General features: G+C 40.0%; 1 protein-coding gene across 5 annotated transcripts in view; it reads right to left on the bottom strand.

Annotated features, from left to right (window-relative positions):
• The window catches only part of BMAL1 (basic helix-loop-helix ARNT like 1), a 46,866-nt gene extending 21,937 nt beyond the window's left edge, over positions 1-24,929 (bottom strand). For 3 of the 5 annotated variants that reach the window (XM_057410889.1, XM_057410890.1, XM_057410891.1), the window contains exons 1-3: positions 24,808-24,824; positions 2,375-2,495; positions 1,492-1,639 (exon numbers count right to left, since the gene is read on the bottom strand). In XM_057410889.1, the coding sequence (XP_057266872.1) occupies positions 1,492-1,631 (140 nt within the window). In that variant the 5' untranslated portion in view covers positions 1,632-1,639; positions 2,375-2,495; positions 24,808-24,824. Of the gene's footprint in view, positions 1-1,491; positions 1,640-2,374; positions 2,496-24,692; positions 24,710-24,807 lie in introns of those variants that run through there. The other 2 variants (XM_057410887.1, XM_057410888.1) reach the window with 2 other exon arrangements.
• Between the last annotated feature and the right edge of the window lie 34 nt (positions 24,930-24,963).

Here is a 24,963-nt window from a genome sequence, read left to right as displayed (position 1 = left end):
CCATTTACTTTGAAACACAACACAAACTGTGGTATGACAACAGCTGTTGTAAACGTACTTTACTTGGGATTCAAGGAAAGAGTGTTTTCACTTTTTTTTTTTTTAAAGGCACACACAAACTAAAGGGTGGAATTATAAATTAGAAGAGCAAGCTGCTTTTGGAAAAAAGGGCTTGAGCAATGCTTCCTACCCAGGAGAATAAAGATGGAGAAATCCTTTCTGTAGGAGAGGAAGATGGTAAGATTGAGGCTGTTCGCTGACTTTTGTACTAGTCAATTCAACTAGAAGCAGTAATGAATGTCCTAGGAAAACTAAATGCATGTTAGAGAAGGTACATATGCAGTATGTTTGTGGTCTTTCAATAGTGCTTAAAGTTTCATGCATAAGTTCTCCTAAAAGGAAGTCCTAAGCACAGGGATCCTAACTCTTAATTGTCTTGCTCAATACGGCTTAAAAATCCTACCCCCAAGTAAAAAAGAACTGCCAGCAATCCAAAGGCCCAGAAGGATAAAATTTGTGATGTTACATAAAAATGAGTAGGCAGCTGTATTAATAATGGATGGGACCCATTCACAAGTTACCCTGCAGGTAGACTTTGTAAAGTTACAATACACATGAGGTTCACACAGTGATTTAGGAGTAAGTAGGTTGGTCTTGGTGGACCTAGTGCAGAAGACATTACACACCTGAAAATCTGGCAAGCTTTACTACAACCTTTACTATTCTAAAGCAGAGCTGGTGTGATTTCTATTTCAAATACCTGCCCCAGCAGAGACGCTATGGCTTGGACAGTGCTTCCAAGCAGTCATTAGCAAGCTTCCCTTGAAGAAAAGCAGCTCTCCTGCAACAAAACTACCTATCTACTATCGGTTTAGAAGAAACCAGGTTTTTGTCAGGAATAATAGGCTACAGTTGTGAGCCAATACAAGATTAAGTCAGTTGATTGAATGAAAGGTAGATCTACTGCCTCAAACCAGGGACTATTCAGATTCATATTCAACTGAGAGAACAAAATAGCTTCATCGGGTAAAGGCTGGCAGCCCACTGATCTGAAGTAACTAGAAAGGCAAAAAAAAGGTGAAGCAAATGAACTATTCCCAGTTCTGCTTTTTAATTAATTTATTAGCTTCCTTCCCATTGCTCTGACACTATTTCCTATGCAAATAGTCGACATAATCAACCTTCACACTCTATGTTTCATTGGTATTAGTTTTCTTTCCTCACTTATCAGCCAAAATTTTCTCTCCTCAGCCTTAACCCACCTGATACCCCCACTTCTAGCTGCATTGAGATGAAGACTTTATTTTTATTATTAAATAATGGACTTTGCTGTTAGTGCACGGTAGCTTTTTTCTTTATAAAACCTTTACAACAGGTTATCAAGAAAAGGTTATTTAAAAATAGCTGTAAATATTACTATCATCTCCCCCACTGTATTGTTATGTTACCACCTCTTTTTAGCAGGGTTAAATCAAGAGAAATACAACTTACTGATAATCAGTAGAGCTTCCCTTTCTTTTCCTATTACAATCCATTCCTGAACTGCTAAGAGAACTGGAGATCAAGTCAGCGGGGTCTGGTGACATAAAGTCACTAATTGTAGAAGATATGTCCATCCTTTGGTCTGCCATTGGATTGTCTAACACCAGGAAAACAGACAAACAAGTAAATGAAAACCACCAACCAAAACACCACTGCACTGAGAAAAGCAAAAACTTACATATTTTTAACAAACAAACAAACAAAACCAAAACCAACCCCAGATCTCAAAATCACCATTCTCTAAAACTGCAAAACTCACAGTTTTATTATTTCCTTTTGCCATTTCTCCTTTTCCAGTCACTGGTGTATTGAGTATTGCAGACAAACCACAACCATTCTCAAAACTCATTACTTCATTATTTTCAAAGAATAGTCAATGCGATCGTTAACTAAACCGGGTTTACTCTCACGTTAACTGGCCAGCCAACTGCTTCTACGTTACATAAGTAAACGGTAAGTTCTGTCTGTCTTTTGCTGACTGGGAACACTAACTTTGGTGTCTCTCTCCATTTGAAGATCATCGTATCAAAGTTCAGAAGCTTTGAAATTTCTAATTCCACCTAATTTCATGGAAAAGAATTAATATTTCCATTAAAATAAGAGGTTAAATAAACATCTTCCCCACAGCAGACCCCATAAATAAAAATCTAAATAACCCAATGATGGTTTAAGATTACTAGTTAAAGGTACAAATGAATCTAATTAGCTTTTTCATCCAAAACATATACATTTTGATCCTCTAAAATGCAAATAACTATATAGTTGGAAGAAACCCCATGAGAAGTTGATTCGTTACTAAATAGGATCGACTGTCAAACAGAAGAGTTCTTACCCGAAAGCTTGTCTTGGAAGCCTAGATCCTCCTGGGGAAAGATGATGTTCAGCCTGAAGCAGCTGATCACCTTAAAACTCTTCCATGCCTCATATTCTGTTAGTCAAGTACTTCCAAAAATCTGAGTAGGAAGAAAACCAGCAAGCTTAAAAAACACCTTTCAAAACAAGTTTGTTTAGAACAATTGTTTTAGACACAGTTTACAATACCAAATAAATGTTTCCTACACAAGGGTTGAATTTAAATTTCTTTATAAAGTGTAGAAGTTTTATCCATCATCAAAAGGCTTAAGTGTTGGGATGTACATCTCAAATGATCCAAACTTTGGACCATAAGGAATCTCTTCAGCATCACTTCCTTTCGGGCTATGCTTATCCTTCTTTGGTTTTTACATAAAAGCCCTTGTCTCACAAACAGTGGTTAGATCTGCACACATTTATTGTCAGATGCTACCAGAATGAGTCAAGCTGCTGGTACAGTGCGAAAGACAGACTTACCCTTCACTCCTGGCTGCCTCACTTCTAAGGTGGACATAGCTGTAAGACAGCTTGGGCTTGGCTTACTATTTTATTTTCCCTTGTAAGCACAGTTGGCATTTTCAAAGGAAAGGGGGTTAAACACTCTTCTATTCTGCAGGCTTCAAGTTCTATATAAAATTCACACCCTGTACCATAACTCAAGTCCTCAACTATATCTCCCAACTACACTGTAAGCTTAGTGGTGGGTCTGCATATGGATGTCCTTCTTTTCCAGACTGCCGCCACAAAACAAGTTTTCCAGCAAAACTTATTATGCAAGACTTAAAAACTGTTCTTAATCTGCCTCCTGCAAAAAGCTTTGAAAGTCTTCGGGATACACTGTTTTCTGGTTGAAGAATCTGTGAACATCATGACTGTCTTTCCAACCTGTGATGACAGCAGCACTTCCCAACTACACGGATCAGCAAGTTCCCATGACACCCTCAGAAGTTTGCAGGCCAACCAACCAATGTTCTGTCAATACGACATTACAACCAATTCCACTGAATCACATATATCGACACATAAAAAGTTATAAGCCAACAGAAACCTCACGAAATCCAAAGTCAGTGGTACAATTTTCTTCAGTTCTGCAAAAACAGCAAATTCATGATTTATTTCAGAAGTTTAAATTACCTAAATCACTGGTCCTGTTACAGTAATAACAGTCAGAATCACAGCCCTTAAATATAAGGCCAGGCAAGTCGCTGCCTTAACACCACCAACTTTTCAACAGAGGATCATCATTGTTCTAGAAGCAAAGCTTCTGAACTGCTAGTGACAGCCCACTGTCCACCTCACCCGACACCTTCCCTGTGATCCTTTGCCAAAAATGAAAGAGCCGTCAGGTTATTTGCAAATGTGTGGAAATACTGGTAAGGGTGAGTGAGGAGGCCACCTCACACCAAATGGTCACTGACAAAAGCTAAATCATTACAAATTTAAGTTAAAATATAAATTGAATCCATAACCACAGATTACTTTACAAGGCTTTAATTCACACAAGTAGTTACTTGCAGATCAGGCCTTACTTTTCCTGTATCAGCTTTTTCCTAGTTGCCTCCTTTGCCTTTCTCACTCAAAGTAGTCCAACAACAATAAACGCGATTATGTTACTGTGGTTTATGAGATTACTGCAGCTTAATTTATAAGACACCAGTTAAACCACAGCTCCTGACCATTTCTCTTTGATTGATACAGATACAAAAACATTATCTTCAACCTCATCTGATGTGCAGAAGTCAGTTACAGCTAAATTTAGTGTGGCCTGTGGCTAAGGCCTATGAATCCAGTGATAAGTCTGTTGCGTCAAACTACCTACAATACCTCTTTTTCTAATGCCAGTTACTGTGCATCATTGACTCAGCCTTGGAACCCAAGCACTCCATAATGCACATACCAGAAACAAGTATGTTTCTAAGATTTCTGTCCCAGACACCCACAATTAACTTTCAAACGTTCCTGAATATCTCCACATGTACTTGCTGAACTCACATTTTAATGCTTAGTATAATTTCATGCACCACTTATGATGACCTCAGATAGAAGATTGTGATGAGCTGGAATTAAAATTAAAAAAAATGGAGAAAAAAAGGGTTTGCAAGTTTAACAGAGTCCTTTCCCTTTAAGAATACCTGTCAGCATCTTAGCTTAATAATCAGAACACTGCACAAGTCACTGGTTTATTTTAATGGGAAAATAAAAACCACTTTGTTGTTCATCTCAAAGCAAAAATTTCAAAGCTGTTTTATAGAAAAACAATCCTGAAATCAAGCACCCATTCAACTGCACTGCCATTTTAAATTATAACCAAGTATCTGTATTTGATAGCTACAAAGCACTCTTTCAAGTATTTTGACCATTTAAGCAAAATATGGAATTCTCAGTTTCTTTTCTTGCTCTACCATGTCCCAAATGCTCACCTCAGTTCTAACAACCACAGCCCTCCATTTTAGCATGCCTCTTGAAATGAGGTTTAAAGTTAAGAAAATGTCAAAGCAATGATGAGAGCAAATAAAAGCATGCCCCACTATAATAAATAGTGCACAGCTCAGTGATTTGTTGCAAGACTCCTACAGTTCTGAAAAACTGAGTATTTTACTACCTTTTCAGCCTTCAGCTGCCTAGTTGTTCAATGACTCAAAAAAATCCTCATTGACAAGGAACACAAAAGTTACCCACATTTATCAGCAAAGTTCAAATCTTCCCTTTATGAATACCCAGCCTGTCGCCAAAATACTCCAAGGACCTACTTGAAAAAAATGCCATGTAGTCCTCTCTCTGATTAAGTTCTTCTGTACATAAGAACTGAATGATATTTTGCCATTGTATCGCATGACAATGTGTCTCCACAGCCTGTTTGGGACTACTTCCTTCAGGATTCCTCTCCCTTGCATTCAGTCTTTCTCCAGGCCCCTCTAACAAGGCCAATGAGAGAGTAAAAACAAATCGTACTGCTCATCCTTTAAAAAAATAAGAAAAAAAAAGAGAAAAAGAAAAAAGAAAAAGTTGGAAGCCACGTGACTGGCTTAATCATGCAGCAAAGCTGATCATGAGTACATAAACACCTCTGAGCAAATCAAGGTCAGAGCTAAAGTAGGTCAACTATGTCTGCAAGCACCCATCCAGGAGTCAAGACCTCTTTACAGAAGCACCACCAGTTCCAGTTACCCTTAGGCAGGAGTCAATTATCTCCAACACACATACATACTTATTCTAGAAGAAATGCAGTTTATACCTTTATGAATCAGAAGTGCCTCATATCTTAAAAGCACTATTTTGCAATGACAGAGGAAAACTGTGCTGTGGCTTTCTTAAGAAGTAATTGAAAAGATATTCATTGTCACTGTATGTAATAACTGAACCAAAAACAGCTACAAAAAGGAAATCATCTGCTTCCCTTCACAGCAATATACCACCTCCAAAGTTAAATGGTCACAGTACAAACTAGTAAGAAACAGAACAGGATTATTTGTCCTCACTGTGTATTTCCTCAAGAGGTGTATGTAGACTCCAGATGTGCATGCACTCAGTAACGGTGGGAGACTTCTGCTTAGCAAAGCTCCGCAAGTATCCCCATGATGATTTCAATACACATCCTGGCACACTTGGATACGGCTGCAGCAAGTAACAAGCAGGTCATACATCAGAGTCTTTATCATGAAATACTCTGAAGGAATTGAAGGAAGATCTTTAAAATAAAGCAGTGGTATTTTCCTTTTCCTTCAATACTTAAGGAGCGGCTGTCAGAAAACTTCCTATTTGCCTAATACATTGGTATTGTTTTGTTCCAATGGCACATTTGTGCTCCTTGAACCCCCTATTACCCGCAAGAACACTCTGTACTCCCAGAAGGTAAAAAGCCCTGTGGCTTCCTCTCACACCCAGGTGCATCTCACCGCACCCTCTGGGGCAAAGAAGAGATTTTGCCTCATTTGCTTGTTGAGGTCATCTTGCACCACTCATTCATCAGCATGTTCGCCAACTCCAGACAGCCTACGATCCACATCTGAGCTTTGGAACTCGTCCCAGTCCAAGCTCTTAATAACACCAGTAGCTCATGTTTCGACCCAATCCTTAACCACACATACACAGCGAGAGCAATCATCCTGCACCTCTTGTGTTAGCAGTTGCTGCTACCCAGCCCCTCACAACAGGGCACAAGTATCCCTTGCTCTGTTGAAGGCAGAGGCACTTGCACTGCTCAAGAGACTTACTGCTGCATAGCTGCTCCCCATCTTTCCGAAGAAAAAAGTAGCTGGAGGGAAGCAGCCATGAATTTCAACCAGCCACAAAGCTACAAGATGAATCATTTTGACATACGGGTGTCTCCAATAAACAGAAGAAAAACACTTGCACAAAGAACATCTTTCAACTCTAGGAAGTTAACATAAAGGCAGTTTCTCAACAGATCAATGTACTGTTCACATGCATTCCCCCCATCAAATAAGTCTGTTCATCACTAGCGTCTCTGAGGAAAGACAGAACAAACCGTATCGTGGCATGACCCCACAGGAGTTTTCCAGACTATCTTAGTGGCAATGGAGCCACAGGACAATATTCTGAATTCTACTTTGTTCACAGAACACTCAGACTTTTAGTTCAAGAGAGGCCTCAGATCCCACCTCTTCTTGCTTAAAAGGGAAAGTACTTAAAACTTTAACTTCCAGCTATTATAACAAACGACTTCTCTGCTGCTCCAAACCCTGGAATACATGGTAACTAAAATCACTTTCTCTTGCATGGAAGGGCTTAGAACTAGACCCAAGAAGACAGAAGTTTCTCACCAGTGCTCAGTAAACAGGAAGGATCACTTCCCTCAGCCTGCTGGCAACACTACTCCTAGCACAATCCAGAAGGCTTCTTGCCTTTGGTGCAAGGGCACAATTGCTGGCTCACAGACCCTCTGCCAAGCTCTTTTCCAGCTGCTCAGGCCCTCGCCCGTACTGGGGCATGAGGTTTTTCCTCTCCACATGCAGGACTTGACATTTCTCTTCACTGAACTTCAAAGGGTATTTGACAAGGTTCTTGTCAACCCTTTTTACTGGTCTGTGGAGATCCCCGATTGGTAGCACACCTATGTAACATATCAGCCACTCCTCCCTGTTTTGTATTGTCTGCATCTCTAAAGTATGAAGCTTCCAACAACATGGAAAGACAGGAAAAGAGGCTAGATCTTGAAAGAGAACCAAACAGATTTAACAACCCTCAAAATCCTAGCTCATGTTCTTCTCTTAGTGAAGCAGATAAATTTTTGCTTCAAGGCTGGTGCTGTCCCATGAGAAGACCTTATCGATGGAGACATGGACAACAAAAACTGGAATAAAACCAAAACCAACCCATGCCATTTCCATGAATCAAACCTGTTTAGGCTGAAAGGGATCTGTCTATGCTATAGATGAAGTTATTTCCCTGTCTAGTAGAGGACTGGTACATACCTCTAGTGACAGAACTAAGTCTAATATACAACTCTACAGAATAGCCACTGGGTCTGGAGACTGTACCATCACCAGAAGAGCATCCTGAGTAACCAGCTGACTCTCAGACACAGTAAATTTCATTTCCTCTTATGTCTTAAGACCATTTGCCTCTCTACCTATTCAGTGAAACTCCGCTAAGGGAGTGTTTCAACAAAGCTTGTTAGTTTGCAGTCATTATAGAAAGCTTGATCTAGTATAAGCTTCTTGTCCACCAAGATTAGATTCTTTGAGCGCTTACTCTTTGAGGTAAGCTTATGTTGGCTTTTTTGGATATTTCATTTTGGGCAGCCACCAAAAGGAAACAAAGAACTAATCAAGCCCTTGTTAAAAGGTGATGATGCACACTCTTAAAAATCAGTACTAACATGCTGCTGTTATCAAAGGAACTTGGCCTGCTTCAATAATCAATCCTTTAGTACTCATACAACTTAGGCTTCCAGAAACCACTTCTGTAGGGAAAACAAAATGGACACACCTTTCCTGGACAACCAGGTTTCAAGGGACTTCTGCAGCACACCTACCAAATACAGCTATTACCTGCACATGAAGCAAACTGTATCCTCTCTCTCCACAGCCTTCTGGAACCAAAAAGTTGGTCTTCAGATCACTAGATACTGCGCAGAAATACCAGTACTAAAGTCATTCCTGAGCTCAGCCACAGTGGCTGGAATGAGACTGACCAGTTCACATGCCTCTACTCAGAGCAGGAACCAGTGAATTCTGCCTCAGAGCTGTGCTGGGTGCCTTACGACATTTTACAGACACACCAATACCCCCAACAAGTATATAAATCATATCTTCAGATTTCATCTTGAATGTCAAGAAGATGGATATTTCAAGGAGCCTTTTACAAAAAAAAAAAAAAAAAGTATAGTGCTCATACAAAATATACAAGATAACAGCCAATCTCCTACAGAGGAATAAAAATTACACTAAAAATTACACCCAGATATAACTATCAACACAAGAACCACTCTCAGCACACTCCTTCATGACTTTGGATGCCTTACGACAACAGGTCCTGCTGATCAAAAACATACAGTTTGCTTTCACTGGAAATGGATACAACCAAAATGGAGTAAAAAAACAGTTATTCTGAGAACAGCTGCTTGTAGGAAAAGGGCTAAATGCAGCATCATAAGTGGTTTAATGATTAAAAAACAACCCAAAGAAATCAACAACTTACTGTAAGACAATCCCACAAGCATTTCTGTGGAATAAGTTACAGAACAAAATAATTATCATTTACATTTTAAAAAAGGTCCACCAATGTTAAATGCTGGTAAAGTTCACAAATCTATGTTTAACTATAGTACTTAATATTAATTTATTCTAGTCCTTCAGAAGACTGTGCATGTGTGGGAAGGAACAAAGTATTATATTTTCAGCACTGGGGAGGGTGGCAAGTCTTAAAATTAATAGACAACAAAAACTAAGTCCTTTGGGCCAGATATCTAATTCTACTCATTTAACACCAAAATCATCTATTCTTTTAGTAATGACAGACTCATTCACAGTTAAAGTAAACAACAATCTACTCTCTCAACTACTGAAATATAAACTTAGCTGAAGTTCCTAAACTGAGTTTCTAAGCCAGGTCCAGCTTCCAATGTATGAGGGACGTACTGTTTCACAACCACCAAACACAATCTTGGTTCATCAGCCCTAAGCCATCCACAGGATTTGGAGGTGGAACTGGGAGATAAAGGGGGTGAGTGAAAGACAGAGGGAAATCAATCCTACCATGTGGGTAAATCAATTACCCAGCATTAACATGCTTAAATAAAAACATAATCAAAGTTAATGCTGACTTTAGTAGCTATGTACTTCCAGCATGCTTTGATCAGAAACCTTAAAAAACCCAAACCAACCAACAAACTACACACACACAAATATCCCATCCAACAACAAAACCCCAAACCTACAAAAAAAAACCCAAACCCCAAAAAACAAAAACTCTCTCAATTGAGGTAGTGGCTTTGTGAAGTCTCCCAAGCTGTACACATTGCTTCTGATCTGCCAGCAAAGATGTCTTATGTGCTGGACTGTACAGTCAACTTCAAAGCAAAAATTTTTAGAAAATCAGGAATTTCTCCTTAAGAGGGCTGTACACAACCTGGACTGAGATTTCCAGAGCAAAGAAACATACAAGATAAGTAGGCAAGCTACTTAAGTCACTCCTCATGCTTATACAGAAAGTAGGGATTCACAAATCAGCACATCTTTAACTCACAGCTGGGAATGCCTATTTCTTGCACTTGCAGTCCAAAAGATAACAGCTTTCTGTTTCAAGATTTCATCTGACTCCTAAATATGAACACTAGTTTATAGCAGACAGATGCTTTAGGTACAAGTTTTAAGGATATCTTACTCAATTACTCAAAGTGAACAAGCTAAGTTTTATGCAGTTAAATATACATCTTCTAATTAAGAGCTTACAAATTGAAGTCCAACTGTTCATTCTAAGTAGTATTATCACTGTAATATGCTCTGGGCAAGTTTAATTTCCTTACTGCAGCTAAGTGAAGCTCCTGTATCCTCACAATTCAGCAGAAATTCTTCCTGTAGTTCTAGAACTCCAAAGTTGCCTTTCAATGGCAAGAAGGCAAAATCATCTCACAAGCAGTTCTACGGAACACATTTTCTAGAAGATATCCATCTGAAATACCAGTCTAGCAAAACAATTCTGTATGCCAGGTCCTACACTAATACTTAATCAGTCCAAGCAGTCATTTGGCACACCAAGCAACTAATTCTAGGATTTCTTCTTCAAGCTTTTAATTTCAGCTTGTGCTTTAATATAACTTGCAATAGGAGACGCTTTAACTCAAGCCACTCTTCCCACTGGCAAAGCACTATTTTAGTACTCCACTACTTATTCCACCTCCCAGTCACCAAATCCTTCTGTGCTTTTGTCAAGTTTTCATTTTCTTCTCCCCTCCTCATATCGGAGCCTTGTAGGCATCAAAACTAGACAATACACTCAGGCTCTGGCATGGCTAATACTATCCAAGTAATATTTCCTCTGTTGACTTTTAAAGTATACGCATTCAGGGGTGTTAGCCATTTTTTCAGCTTAAAAGTTTGAACCACAACTCACTTTTAGTCTCTTAAGTGCATTTATTAAGGTGACATATCTAGTTGATTCTGATTTTGTGGTTATAGACTACAATTGATTCTGGTTTCCAGTCACATTATCACTACAACAAACCTAAACACATTTGGCATTTGTGAAACCTTCCGTTTGGAGATTGACTGCCAAACAAACTACAACTAAAGACTTTATATCTTCAGGGAACAAAAGCATAGAAACAAAAGGGCAAAATATCACAAAAGGAAGTGTAGACAAAGGTGGTTTCGTTTATACCTTATACTTCAATTTCCAGTTTTTGCACACTCCCTCTGGTCCTGTTAAATTCCATCTCTGGCTGGAAGAAGCCATTCCTGCTCTCACCACTCTGCCAGCATGACAAAGAAAAGTCAACAGGTTGTCAGTTTCACTTCAATCCTAAAATAAGCCTTAGGAAAAGGAAACTATTCTCAGCCTGTCTGGAACCAAGCTGGGGTATTCCCCACTCAGCTGGCTCTCTACTGTTTCCTCTAGCACACGTATCCCTGACAGGTTCATTTTTCCCCACTGGTTTCTTAAAAGCTTTTTTGGACTTAACTTTACACAAAATTAGATGCCAAATGCATATGCACGACACCCACATGAACATTAATATTTCTTCCTTCAGACTATTTCAGTACTATATCAGAGGTTCTACTTAAGTTCCGTTCTCCCACTACATCACAGTTTTTTCAGATATGAAGGCATCACAGCATTTTGTTAAGCATATGAGTAGGTAGTCTGCTAAAAAAAAAAGAAAAAGGCTGCAGAAGAGCATACAATGATGGCATAGCTACTCTATGTGTTAAGTTAGCAAAGTTTATGTGTGGGAATTGAGAAACTTGTAACTTAAAATTATTTACAAATGTCCTGGTTTAAGAAAATAATCCCTCCCCACACACACTCATGCATATGGTCTCAGCTACCTGTCTCTGCACCCAGAATCCTTTGGTATATGTGGAGCAACAAGAAACACTAACATAAATAAGCTCAGCAGGTTGATTTCCTGAAGTCACACATTATTTGCCAGTTAAATCCAAATCAAACTTAGTGAAAACCAATACACTGCAACAATTTAGCTCCTGCATGTTTTCTGTACAACATGCAGAGACACAATCATCAAAAAAAGACAGACATGCCATTTTCAGTCTTGTTCAATGGTTCAGATATAATAACCTCCCCCATTCCTGAAATCCTAGGTTTTTTAAATGAGCGATCTGCTGCTAACACTGAGAAGGCAGCATTTCAGAGTTCTGACAGCTCATACTGTGGCATTATCCGATGCTCTGCTCCTCAGAGAGATTCACATGAAGTAGTTAGGAACTGCAACAACAGCAAACATTGAGAAGCAGGGCAAGCTCCCAACACTCCATGGCCAGCACTAATACTGATAATGTGCTTTTTGAGCAGAATGCTACGGCTGAAGACTACCCATTCAGCACCCAACCAAGCGCATGACTAAAAGTCATCTTTTAACAGGACATTAGAAGTAAAGTTAGATATGTCATCATAGCATACACTGAATGTGTAAGTCATACCCTCCTGGCTGCTTCTGCCACAGCAGTAGCTACTTTTTATGCTTCCTTCTGTCTTACTTTGATAAAGTAGAATTTCTGCGCAATGTGACACATCTCCAAGGTGAGTCCCAGGTACCTAACAATGTGCACTTCACGAAAGCCAACATCTAAGAAATTTTTGCTTCTGAGGCTTTATACATCACTGCATTCAAAGACACAACTTGTGGAGCAAATCAAGTGATGATTTAGGGAGAAACCATGCAGAATATTTCCTGTCTTTCACATTCATGTCCAGAGTGGTAAGTACCTAACAGCTTTATGGGCTGGAAAAAGTTGTATTTGTCTAGCTCAGGGTAAGCATGAGAGTTTGTTGAAAATCTCACAGCAAAGTTCCACAGAACAGCTGACAAAATACCTTAGCGCCATCAAAGAGGTAGCTTCACGCCCTTTTTTCTTTTCTTGTCACCCTTCCCCCAGATTTCACTTTCAGTACTCCAGCACGCTTTACACACTCCTGTCTGTACAGTGTGTCAAATTCCTCAGGCTGTCATTTTGTGAATGACAAATATGAATACACAGGCATAGTACAGGAGTATTCCTATCCACTCTCTATTCATTGCTTCAGGGGGAATATATGCCTTATTTTCTTGAGAAGGCCCACAGCAATAGGAAAGCCTTTTCCAGAAATGGCTGATAAAATATATTAAATTTTTGTGTGTCTATACATTAATGCTGATGTTAAAAACCACCTAATTTCTAAACCTGTGACATTCAGCTGCCAGAGGTACATTTGGATGCAAGCCTCAGACTTGCATTTTTCCAGACAGGCTTTTAAACCTATGATTTCTAATTTAAATCAACAGTCAAGTTTGAATGCTTTTACATTACAACTGAAACTGAAAAAGTGTTTTAAAATTGCTGTTGCATTTAGAGCAAAGGCTCACATTACCAAATCATGACAGCCCTTAATAAAGGCAGAGAAATGATTCAGGAAACACCAGAAATTCTATACTATGCAGGCACCTTGACTGTTACAAAAAGGAAACACAACTAGTGGGGAAGAACAGCATCATCCACACGTACCAAAAAAAGAAAAACGAAACACACAGACAAAAAAATCCTGCCAAGACCAAACATGGGCAAAAAACTTGTTCAGAAACACAAAACCTCAAACCACACAATAAAATACAGCCACACACACCACAAAAGGGCTATTAGTAAAACTGGAGGCTATATTTTTTAATTATTGCTTTTGCTTGCATTTGCTTGGATCACAGATCCACCCATGCAACAACCCCCTCTCCATCCAAATGGAGAGCAGACACAGCACAGAGCACAGGGACATTTGACTAACAGTTGCAAGCAGAAGTTCTTCCAACCCATTGTTTTATTCCAAAAGAGAACATTCCACAACCTACGCAGTCTGATCCCAAAGGACCTAGGAAGGATCATTAGACAGTTCACATTCCTCCACAGAAAAGTTTAAGTATGTTTAGATGACTTTATTTCCGCAAGTAGCAGACTTGCACCAAATAATAACAATGCAGTCCCTTAGTTACCACTTACAAACCCTCATAATTATTTACAGCTCCTGAACAGTACAGAGGCCAACCTGGATATCATCCAACACATCCACAGCAATAAGATTTATTAGAAAATGGAAAACTTTCTAGTTTCACTCGGTGGAACAAGACAGGCAACGAGTTCTGCATAAAGAATAATGAAATAAGCTAGTACTCTTCAGCTTAGAAAATTGAGGAGCCCAAGGTTTAGAAAATCATCAAATGTCACAGGGACATCAAACAAAGCTTGGCTGAAAGGTTGAGAACAACACACCTCTTCACACATGAGGTGGCAGGCTGTAGAAACTCTGCCAAATATTGGGAAGGCTAGAAGTTCATGTGGTTTCCAAAGAGAGGTAGGACCAGTTCATGGAAAGGAACTCCATTAATTGGCCCTGAGGGTTACCAACCACATCTGGCTTGTGAAGTCCCTGAGCTGAAAATAGCTGCAGGCCAGTATCAGAGGACACATGGTTGCCCTAATCTTCTTTTCACTACGCAGCCACTCACAGCCACTGCTGCAGACGAGACTCTACAAGAACCAGGTCTTCATTTTGGCATGCAACAGTCACTCTTGTCTTCTTTAAGTACTAGCAAAACAACATTATCTCTTAGTATCCACAGAAAATGTCAGCTTCCAAGTATGACATACATTGAATACTCACAGTGACAGTGTACAACACCCTCAAAAGACCCCTGTAGGTTACCTCTGGTTTAAGTCAATGAATCTGCAGTTATCACCATAACATCACCGAACATAACACCAGGTGAAAGATTTAAATTCAATCAGTACACACTGCACTAATTTAGCAAGGCAAATGTAAAAGCTTAGCTTATCAGAAAAAATCCTCTAATATAGGAAACAAGATTTACGTGCTTGGTATCTGCTTTCATAAGTGGAATTTCAAACGCAATTTAAGTAACTAGATTTCTATGCAGTGCTTAGAAACAATAGCACTGAGCAGGGAACCATGTAAAAGCTGGCAGGCACAAATCACCTAAACCAAACACTCAGAATGGCAGTTCCATGCTTCACCTTCCTAAGCACTTCAGTTCTCCACTCACTTGGAGTCTTGCCTATAGTATGAAATTAAATTTCAAATCAACAAGTAGAGCTCACGATTCCCTTTTAAAGAGGCCAAGGGAGCCAGCAAAGTAGGGAAACCGTTACTGATAACACATGGGGAAAATCCCAACCAGACAAACATGCTTAGACTAGAGCAGAAAAGAAAGCATCACATATTTCAGGGGATCATATGCTAATCACTAGGTACAAATATTTCTGGCATTTTTCCTCCTTTTTCCCCCCCCCCCCCAACGTTCACTTCAGATCATGGTCTAGAGTCTCAAGCACTATTTTGCTCTGATTAATAGAGAAATACATACCCTTTCTATATGAGTTTTCGCCTCCATCACTCACCATCCTTGGACGTGCTCAAAAAACATGCAGATGAGGCCCTTAGTGACATGGTTTAGTGGTGGATTTGGCAATCCTGGGGTAAAGGTCAGACATGATGATCTTTCAGGTCTTTTCCATGACCTTCCTGTTAAATCACTACATCTTTGTTTTCATGAATAGGGATATAGCTCCTCAAGTTTCTCCCCCACCCCTCCAAGCCTCCGCCTCCATCAAGTACCAGTGCTTGAACTTCTGCTCTTGAACAACTCAATATTCTTATTGCAAAAATACAGAAATGTTGCCTTTTATTCCTTTTAATTAGAAAGATTTCAGACCAAAAGCGAGGTTTGTTTTGCTTTTTAGTATTGCTGTGCAAATCTCTTAGGCATTGCATTTTATCAATGCCTTACTGAATAACAATATGAGAATCCCCAGTAGTATTTTTAACCTTGTAAATTAATTTGAAGAAAGGTTGCAAGAGTCTTTATAGATCTGTGCCCTCTCTCTCCTACAAGTCCCTCTGGCCCTGCCTCTCCTTCACAGACTGGTTAAAGCTGTACATCCTTCAGCTTCCTTCTGCTTAAGCATGTAGTAGCATAGAGATAAGTACATAAGTTTTATCTTAATACAGATACCAGAATCATTCAGGTTTGTTCCCTCATATAAACCTGTATTTGTATCTCTTCTGCAATGGAAGGCAACCTCATCTACTATTTTATGCAACAAACTGATATGCTGTAATTCAGGCCAAAGTTTATTTTAGGAAGATATCCTGGATGAACTGATCTGTTACAAGAATTTACTCGCCTCCTATCTTTTCTATTCCAGAGCTTAGTTCCTCTTGTTCAAAACTTACAACTTTTCTAGTCTGAATTTGAGTTGGCTACCCATTAGCTCCTAAATCTTGTTTCATTTTCTCCTACCAGGTAAGCTTATCAGGTCATTAACTGAAAGATGAATCCAGTGAATTGCTTTTTCTTCCTTTAAGTTCAGTTGTGTTTCTTGGATCTCACACTGTAAGGTTATGTTTGCAAAACACAGTTCATTCCTTAAACTCTTTTCAGTTTTCTACCAATACTTTATGAAGTCTGGGAAAGTATTAAAGTTGTGACATAATTAACACATGGATCAAACTACCTTTGAATCCAGCTTGATATCCTTGTTTTCCAAGCCAAAAATTCATTTATCCAAATCTCTGTAACGCCGCGCTGGGAACTGCCAATCAATAAAGTCCTCCCACCCTCAGTCACTTCAAACCTTCATCTTGTGTGATGCACAGATAAACAACTGTTTGGCAACTACTTGGAAGTGGTACATACATTTCTTAAGAAAGCTGTTAGCAAGCCAATAGACTGTTGGAGTGGTAACAGGCCAACCTGCACTACTTGGCTCTCTCACCAGCAAGAGTCTCCTCTGTCACCATGTAACAGGTACAGATCCTCACTCATGTAACAGCAGAGACAAAGCCAAGTGGAAATTGCCAGAAACAACACTACTGAGTAATCCTAGATCATAAACAGTAACTGCATGAATCAGTTAGCTAGTTTATTCAATATGGGGCTACGTGGATTTCTACACTGCAGCACAGACCTCTCTTTGGGAGAGTCATGTGATATAATTCTTTTTCTTTCTTTTTTTTTTTTTAAGATGAGAAGTTGTAAAACTAAACATTAACCCTTTATAACTGAAGAATTACTGCAGGAGTTGTTAACCTCCTAGCTTCACCTTTCAGCTGTGCACTCCCATACAACCCTAGCACTCTCCTAACCCCACAGTGAACTGTTCAGAGATCCAAAATAGATTAAAACTAATCCTACCAAAAAAATATCTTTTTAAAAAAAGCTACAAATCTGCGTAAATGACAGCAAGGTGATTCAGGGAGTAAACAGGTACCAGCATTGTACACAGGGGGAGAGATGATGAGCTCAACAGTGACTGTATATATAACTTGCCTAAGCAAACGCACACCTAAACATGAGAACACACAGGTTAACTTCTACAGGGATACTACAGCAAGAATAAGCCTACAAACCCTCCACTGTAACAGAAGTATTCAAGAAACTGTCTGTCAAGAGGTATTTATGTTGTGAGCTGCTGCTTTGAATAAATTTACTCCTTTTATAAAAGGCTTTTTTTATCAAGACCGAAATTAAATCAATCTCCAATACACAGGAGCATAGTCAAGACAGAACTTGTATGAAAGCTATTTAACGTCCAGGTAAGCCAGGTTTAAGACAACATTGTTCTGTATTAGAATGGCACATAAATGACCGATGTTTACAAACTGAAAAGAAGGAATGTGAAAACTAGGAAGATAAGCATAACACAGTACAGGAAGCCAGCAGGAACTGAATGCCCCTTTCAAGAGTTGAAGACAATGATTAGTTCACACGTGGAAATGATTCTGATGAGTACACTTTTGGAAGGATTCATGGAAAATACAGAACTACACCATAAAGAATGACTGAAGAGAAACTTACATACTGTTGCCAAACAAAGACTCAGCCAAACTACATCATAGGGAGGAGTTAAAGGGGATATGCAGTGCTGTATTTGAATGTGGAAAATTATGGCACTTCAGTACAACATGCAATTAGTTTTGCTAGAAGGGGCAATTAAAGTTAATTGTATTTATTCCTAATGTCTTTTTTCTTTAAGTAGAAATCTGCTAGTCCATCAAGATTCCTGCAGGAAGACCAGGAAAGTTCCTTTTTCTGCTTCCCAAAAGTCTCTGAAATCCACTCAGCAGCCACTCCTACAGACAAACCTGAGAACTTGCACTCAACCGCATCCTCTGACCTGGTTGCCAACAGAGTATCATTCCAAAACTTCGCCATTGCCACACACACTAAAAGCAAACAAAGCATTCACAGAACTAAGACAAAAGGATAACAGAAAGCCACACACAAGCAACTTCAAGTTGTGTAAGTAAAGTCAAAAGACCAGTTAAGAGACCAGGTTTTTCTGTCACAAAAAAAAAAAAAAAACAAACCCAAAAAAAAACAGCAGAAAAAAGGAAAAAAAGGCTTCATTGACAAAACCCAGAATTCAGGACTTTTCCAGGTTTGTCAAGGAACACCATCATTCCCATATATTTAGGGCTACAGGGAACTACAAGCCACAGAAATATCCTAAAACTGCAAGACAAATTTGTAGATTGACAAAATATTTAAAGTACATATCTGAAAGCCATGCCAAAGGAAGTAGATTACACAAGTTTTACAGCACATCATGAATGAATCCATGGAGGCTTACCTACTTCCCTGAGCAAATCCCGTTATAAAAGGCATATTAATTTTGCCTAAAAAGCACCCAGAAGTCTCTTAGACTTACCTATGTATTTAAAGGTACTTCAAAGTCTTGTAAGGTTGAACGGCCAGTTCACCTAGAGACAAAAGGCTGTCGATATGCTACAATACTATCAAGGTCTCTAATGAGGTATCAGTAGGAACCTTTTCCTGTTTTTTTTTTTATTACATGGAGGATTTTTTTTTTCCATCCTGCTTTTTTCCAAGATGTGCAACTAATTGGTCCTGACTAGTGTTCATCTGCTCTAGGGGAAGAAAAAGCCCGTAATCAATTTAAAGTAGAAGGTACAAATTCTCCTCTTACCTGCTAACTTAAACCTTTTCCTACTTTCCATTTATATTGCAAATTAAGATCAAGAGTTTTATTAATTTTTTTTTTATTTTTTAAAAAAGGCCCCCACCACTGTCATACAGAAAACAGATTTTCATGTCACAGAACACACGAACAGTTCTCCTATGGCTCTTAGATAAGAATACCAAGAACAAACTAAGGTGCCAATATTTCTCTAAAGGGAAGCCCAAGGAGGTTTTAGGGAGTTCTGCTTCCAGAAAACAGAACATGCAGACAAACTGACAGCAAGGTGAGATCTATGCAAGTCAGGAAATCATTCTTAAACAGTAACTCAAGATTATATATATATATATTTATTTTTATTTTTATTTTTTAAACAGACAGCTTTACTTCCCAAAAAGGGACAGTTAGTGGACTTGGGTCCAAATGGTGTATTGTCTTGGTGGAAAAGAAGATCTTCCTTCCAGTCTGCTTCCTATACTTCATTTCCTCCAGACTTCCTGGCAAGCAAAACTGGAGACACTGCTGGGGCTCTGCCATTTTTCAATAAATTATCAGTTTGACAACAACTTGGCCATGTAAGTGTCGAGCTCTGGTACAGTCAGGTGATGGTGGTGAATGAGCTCCTGAGAGATCTGCATATCTGAAACACTTCTATATTTGTTCAGCTGGAAACTCAGAAACACATGGAAACCATTAAGGAGAAAGGGAATAGAGTCAGAGATGCACCTGAGTTACTCTTTCTTGTAATCAAAAAGATTTTTTTTCTCATTTTCAGTGGCACAAAAAATAGTTAAAAGCTCTAGTACAGTTACACAGTTCTAGAGAAGCTAGAACTGTACTAGAAAAGCTCTAGAGAAGAAAAAAGTTCTAGATAAGTAAAAAGTTGCTTATTTTTCTGAGTTCTGGGTATCAGTATCAAAACCAAATTTTTAGTCAAATTCTTATGTAGATTTATGAAAGAAATGCCCAAACACAGTTTAATCCAAAAATATTCCTTTCCTCTTGCTGTCACTCACAACTATAATGAATACATGAAACATGAAGGATAAAGTTTTATTACTTTTCAAATTGGAACAGAAGTCCTAAATTTCATAACATTCCAAGAAAAATTCATAGATAACAATGATAAATCCATTCATAACTCAGAACAAAAAAAAACAACACCCCCCCCCAAAACAAACAAACAAAAAAAAGCCCAAACCACAAAAAGTCTATTAGTTTTATTTTCTCTCTCTCCCCCCCCCCCCCTTTTTTCCCCTAGGAAGTAACTTTCCTTTCTCACTTCACTCCATTACTGTTCTGCAGTACAGCATTATTTAGTAATTTCTACCAAAGTCTACACAAGGCGCCTCTAAATTGCCTTGCTCCTGTGTAAAAAAGAGCCTACTAACATTTGCAAGGAAAATGCTGCCAAAATAAACAGGAAAACTATAACGCTCTTCCTCATTGCTTACTTTCACATGAATGGGTTTCTTTAAAGTCAGGAGAGAGCACCAACATCTTAGACCACAAGAAATATGGCTTGTTATTTCACCATTCTAAAATCCTGCCAACAATATTTCTTGCTCTATAAGTAGCCTACTGGCACCATTCCCACAAAAGACCAACCTACTAAACTACAGCGTGGCTTCAGCTCAGGGTCACAAGTTGTTCTGACACCAGCAGCTGACCTAGAAGTGTGTCTGACATCAGAGACATTGAATAACAGCTTCTCAAATGGCAAGAGACTGAAAAGGTTACAAATCCTGTGAGCACTGGCTAAGAAATAGCTTTTTGCAGCTGCAAAGGAGAAAACATTACCTGAAGATAGAGAAGAGGGATGAACCCTTGCAGACAAGGAAGGGGCAGGGAACGCAAACAGTCCTGCACTGTACACTTGATGATGACATTATCAGCCAGTTCTTGAATTAAACTACACAACTATTACAGAAATTTTAGGAACAGATAAAACAAACCTGAAATAATATCAAATGCAAGAGAAACTATCAATTCGATCTTCTCTGGGACAAAGACTGAAATCTCAGACTATTTTTTTTTAGTTAATGAATATTCCAGGCTAACAAAGCCTGAAGATGCTGTTTTGATCTGCGTTCTTCTGCTGAATGGATTAAAAAAGAAATTACATTTCTCAACATCTGGTGAAAGATCATGTTTCCAAGGAGATGAAGTCTGGGCCTTGGATAAGTAGCCTTTTGGCATTATTCCAACAAACTGAGGTAAAACAAGGCAGGTGCAATATGCTGTTCATGCCAGTGAGCTATTCACCTCGATGTCCACCTCACTGAATGTAAAGGTCAATTAGATATACACCACAGGTCATCAGAAAATATTCAAAGTTATTAAAACCAGATAAAAATAATTTGATAATTACAACTGGGATCTCTTCCTATCACAATAGAAAAAAATAAACATCGCAAACAAGACTTACATGGGCTTTATCAATATCTCAATACACTAAGTCTTAAAAACACTCATACTGTAAGTGCATCATTTACTGTTCTGTTTCAAGTGTCTTGACTGTCCCCTACCTAACGCCACAGGAGTATGCAAAAATTGCCAGTCTGTATTTGATCTAAGCTTGGAACATATTTACTACTGCAATGCAACACTACCACACAAACATACATATACACATGTGTATATATTTATATACACACAAACACATACTGCAGGCAGAGTATACCTCTGCTTTACTTTAGCCCATCAACAGCCCATTATCTAAAATCAAACTATAGCAACTCTTAACAAAACCAAAAAACCCAGATTGAAAGCTCTTGCACTGCTTTTGAAAATGCCATAGAATGCCTTATTTGCATCTTCAAGCACCTCCAAAACATAGACCATAATTTCTCTAGGCTGATCAAGCAGACCCTTCACCAACTAAGTGTAAAAGTTAATGCTGTGTTCCAGTCAGTATCAAGTCAGCTACTACATTTATCAAAACCAATTGTTTTAGTCTGAAGTCTTCCAAGTATGACAACACCCAAAAAGTAAAGTTTCAAATCATGTTTAATGTATTAAAGGAAACAGTGAAACTTTTAATATTCTTTGAGTTCTGTAAACTTACTGAGAACAAGGAAGATACGCAAGCTTAGAAATATTTATTTTGGGCTTTTCTTTGCAGTCATTTGCACATTATATGCCTTTAGACATCTTTTACTGAAGACAGCCAACTTCAGAGAACTGTCTATTAACTGGGGATATAGGTAGCTGCTTTTTATTACTTTTCTTCTGCCCTCTTTCAAGAGCAGAACTATGGAGAAAACTGAAGACAGAGGTTTAAAAAAAGAAAGTCACAAAGGGATGCACCAAAATCCCTCTGTTTTTCTCAACAACAATGTATTTCCTCAGGTTTCCCTGTACCTCCTGTCAAAGTGTAACCACACAGACAATTGGATCTGTACTGAAAACAGCTTTAAATATTGAATTTGAGCATAAAAACAGCACTTCCATATTCATCAAAGCTAACTGACCTACATGTTTCTTGGTGTTTCCAGCCTCCTTGTTATGAGTTCATTTTGAAAAACGGTCTTACTCATATGCGGCACCCAGGCTGCAGCTATCACATTAGGTCTCAGCTTTACCATCATAGTCCTGCATACTGTTAAGGAACTGTTTACAACTTTAAGCTCTGCCAAATAAATCCAGTGAATGTTCACTTCTTCCTACTACTGGTTTCCCAAAAGAATCCCCAAGAGCAGGTATCTGAAGGAAAAAATAACTCTTTAACTCTCCATATAAACATCACCTTCCTAAAACATCCTTATCAATGGCCCCTAACTTCAGCTCTGGTTTTGTAGAATCCCAACTACAACTAAGTTAGTTTACTGACACCCCTGTGTCCCCCTAAAAGGGCCTTTCAGGGAATAACAAAACAAAGCAGCTCCTTAGGATCTCTGTGGTATTTCTGCTCTAGGCAGTCTCCCAACACACTGCTTTTACAGGTCTGGACTCCACATGGCACCATACACCGCAGCTGTTGTGCAGACAGACCATGTAAACCAGCAGTGTGGAAGATAACATGGGATAAAACCAGCATATTAATCTATAACCACTATATTTTACTGGGTCATTTTACACACTTAATTTCTACAAGTAGGCATAAAACCCCCATAAGTGGTCATGAGAAATACAAAACCCCAAAACCCAGCAGTAAAGACTTTCTCCTTACCAGGCAACTGTGCTTTAGAATATTCAGATGAGTGGCCTATAGCTTCTGATTCTATAAATAGCTATTTACGTTTGCATGTTCCTACAGCATACAAAACATACATTGTTTTGAGGGCAGAGTTTAACCTCAGCCTTCCATAAGACCATGTACAGAGACTGTTGGCCAGTATATAGTAGCCATATATAGTATATACATAGTATAATAGTTAACAAAAACAACCAGACTTTCTGTTTACCCCTACCAACTTAGCAGTAGCTTGTGTATTTCTTATTGGTTGGTCCCATTTAAAAAACCTTTTTGATAAAAGATACAGTAAACAGGCAGGACAGGTACTTTAATACTAATGTATTAAGAAAAATGAAAACGTAGTTTCATTTTGAACGTTTGAGGCCCAGCATTTTGGAAAAAAAAAATCTACATGAAGACTGAATGAATTTTGTAAAGAGAGTACATTCAAAATTGTTTAGAAGGATGATCACTTTCTGCAGTTGACCCTTTCTAACTCAGAAACTGGGAAAATAATACTTAAAGATTGCTGTAAGCATATTTGCTTCAGAAGCAAGAAAACACGCCCACTTGTTTCCTCACCGTTATTTTCAAGTACTAAAATCTTTCCAACGCTGTTATAATTGAGGCACTGGAGTAACAGAAACCTCAGCAATTAAAGATGCAAACCGATTCCCCTGCCTCCCCAGGCGCAAAAAGCTGATCTTGGGAAGCCCCCTTACCGTTCCCTGGGGTACAGCCGCTGTTGAGGGGAGATGTTCATCCTCCTTTCCACAGCAGCAGAGATGCACATGCAGCTGTCAGAGGCAGCCCGCGAAGGAGCAGCAGCACCACGGAGGGTTGCCTCAGGACCTCCGGCTGCACCACAAAGCCTTCAGGAGGCAACCGAGCAGCGCTGTCAGGCTGCGAAGAACCCACCGCTGTGGGACTGGCAAGTCCACTCCAGCTACTACAGGTAGACAGGCCACCGGGCAACAGTCTCAAAACCCACAGCAATCTCCTGCTTCTACTGTCATTGAGCTCACGTAGAGTGGACGGGATATACTGACAGATCCACGGGAGCAGCTACGAGACAGGTCCAAAAGACCTGCTCCTGGTGCAGGGGAAGGGGCACCAACACCTATGCTCAGTGACTTACCCCAGCCTCCACAAACCCGGCAGGAGCAACGCGCCAGGCACCGACCTCCAGACACCCGGGTTCGTCGCCATGCCCCCACCCCACCGAGCCGAAGACGCACCGACGACAGCACCCCCAGCCCCAGTTCTGCCCTGGGGGTCCTGCGGAGCCGCCGCGCCGGCAGCGGGCCCGGGGCCGGCTGCGAATGGCCGTGACTCGCGTCCGCCCCGTCACCTCCGGGTCCTGTCACACCGCCGAGACAGCCCGCCGGGGCAGACGCAGCCCCTCCCGGGGCAGGCAGTTCCCCGCGGCCTGCCGGAGGGCGGCGGCCACTCACCGGCCTCCCCCCGCTCCAGGGGGCCGCGGTCTCCTCAGCTGGCGTCGTGGTCGGCCCTCACCCCCCACGCCCCACGCCCCCCTCCCCGTTCGCCCCCCGCCCGCTCTGGGCTCACCGTGAGCTCCGCGCGTCCCCCCTCCGCGCCGCGCCGCGGGGGCCGGGGGTCGCGGTGCCTGGGTAGCGCGCGGCACGCGCGGAGCGGCGCCCGGCGCAGGCAGCCCCCGTCCCTGACCTACTTTCCGCCTGGCTTGCCACCCAGCGGCGCACCACT

Source organism: Pezoporus wallicus, unplaced genomic scaffold, assembly GCF_028554395.1.
Source record: "Pezoporus wallicus isolate ANWC-B61680 ecotype Strahan unplaced genomic scaffold, APGP_CSIRO_Pwel_v1 contig_5958, whole genome shotgun sequence".
Classification (NCBI taxonomy): domain Eukaryota; kingdom Metazoa; phylum Chordata; class Aves; order Psittaciformes; family Psittacidae; genus Pezoporus; species Pezoporus wallicus.
The sequence above is the reverse complement of the archived record's forward strand: the minus strand, read 5'-3'. Positions and strand labels throughout refer to the sequence as shown.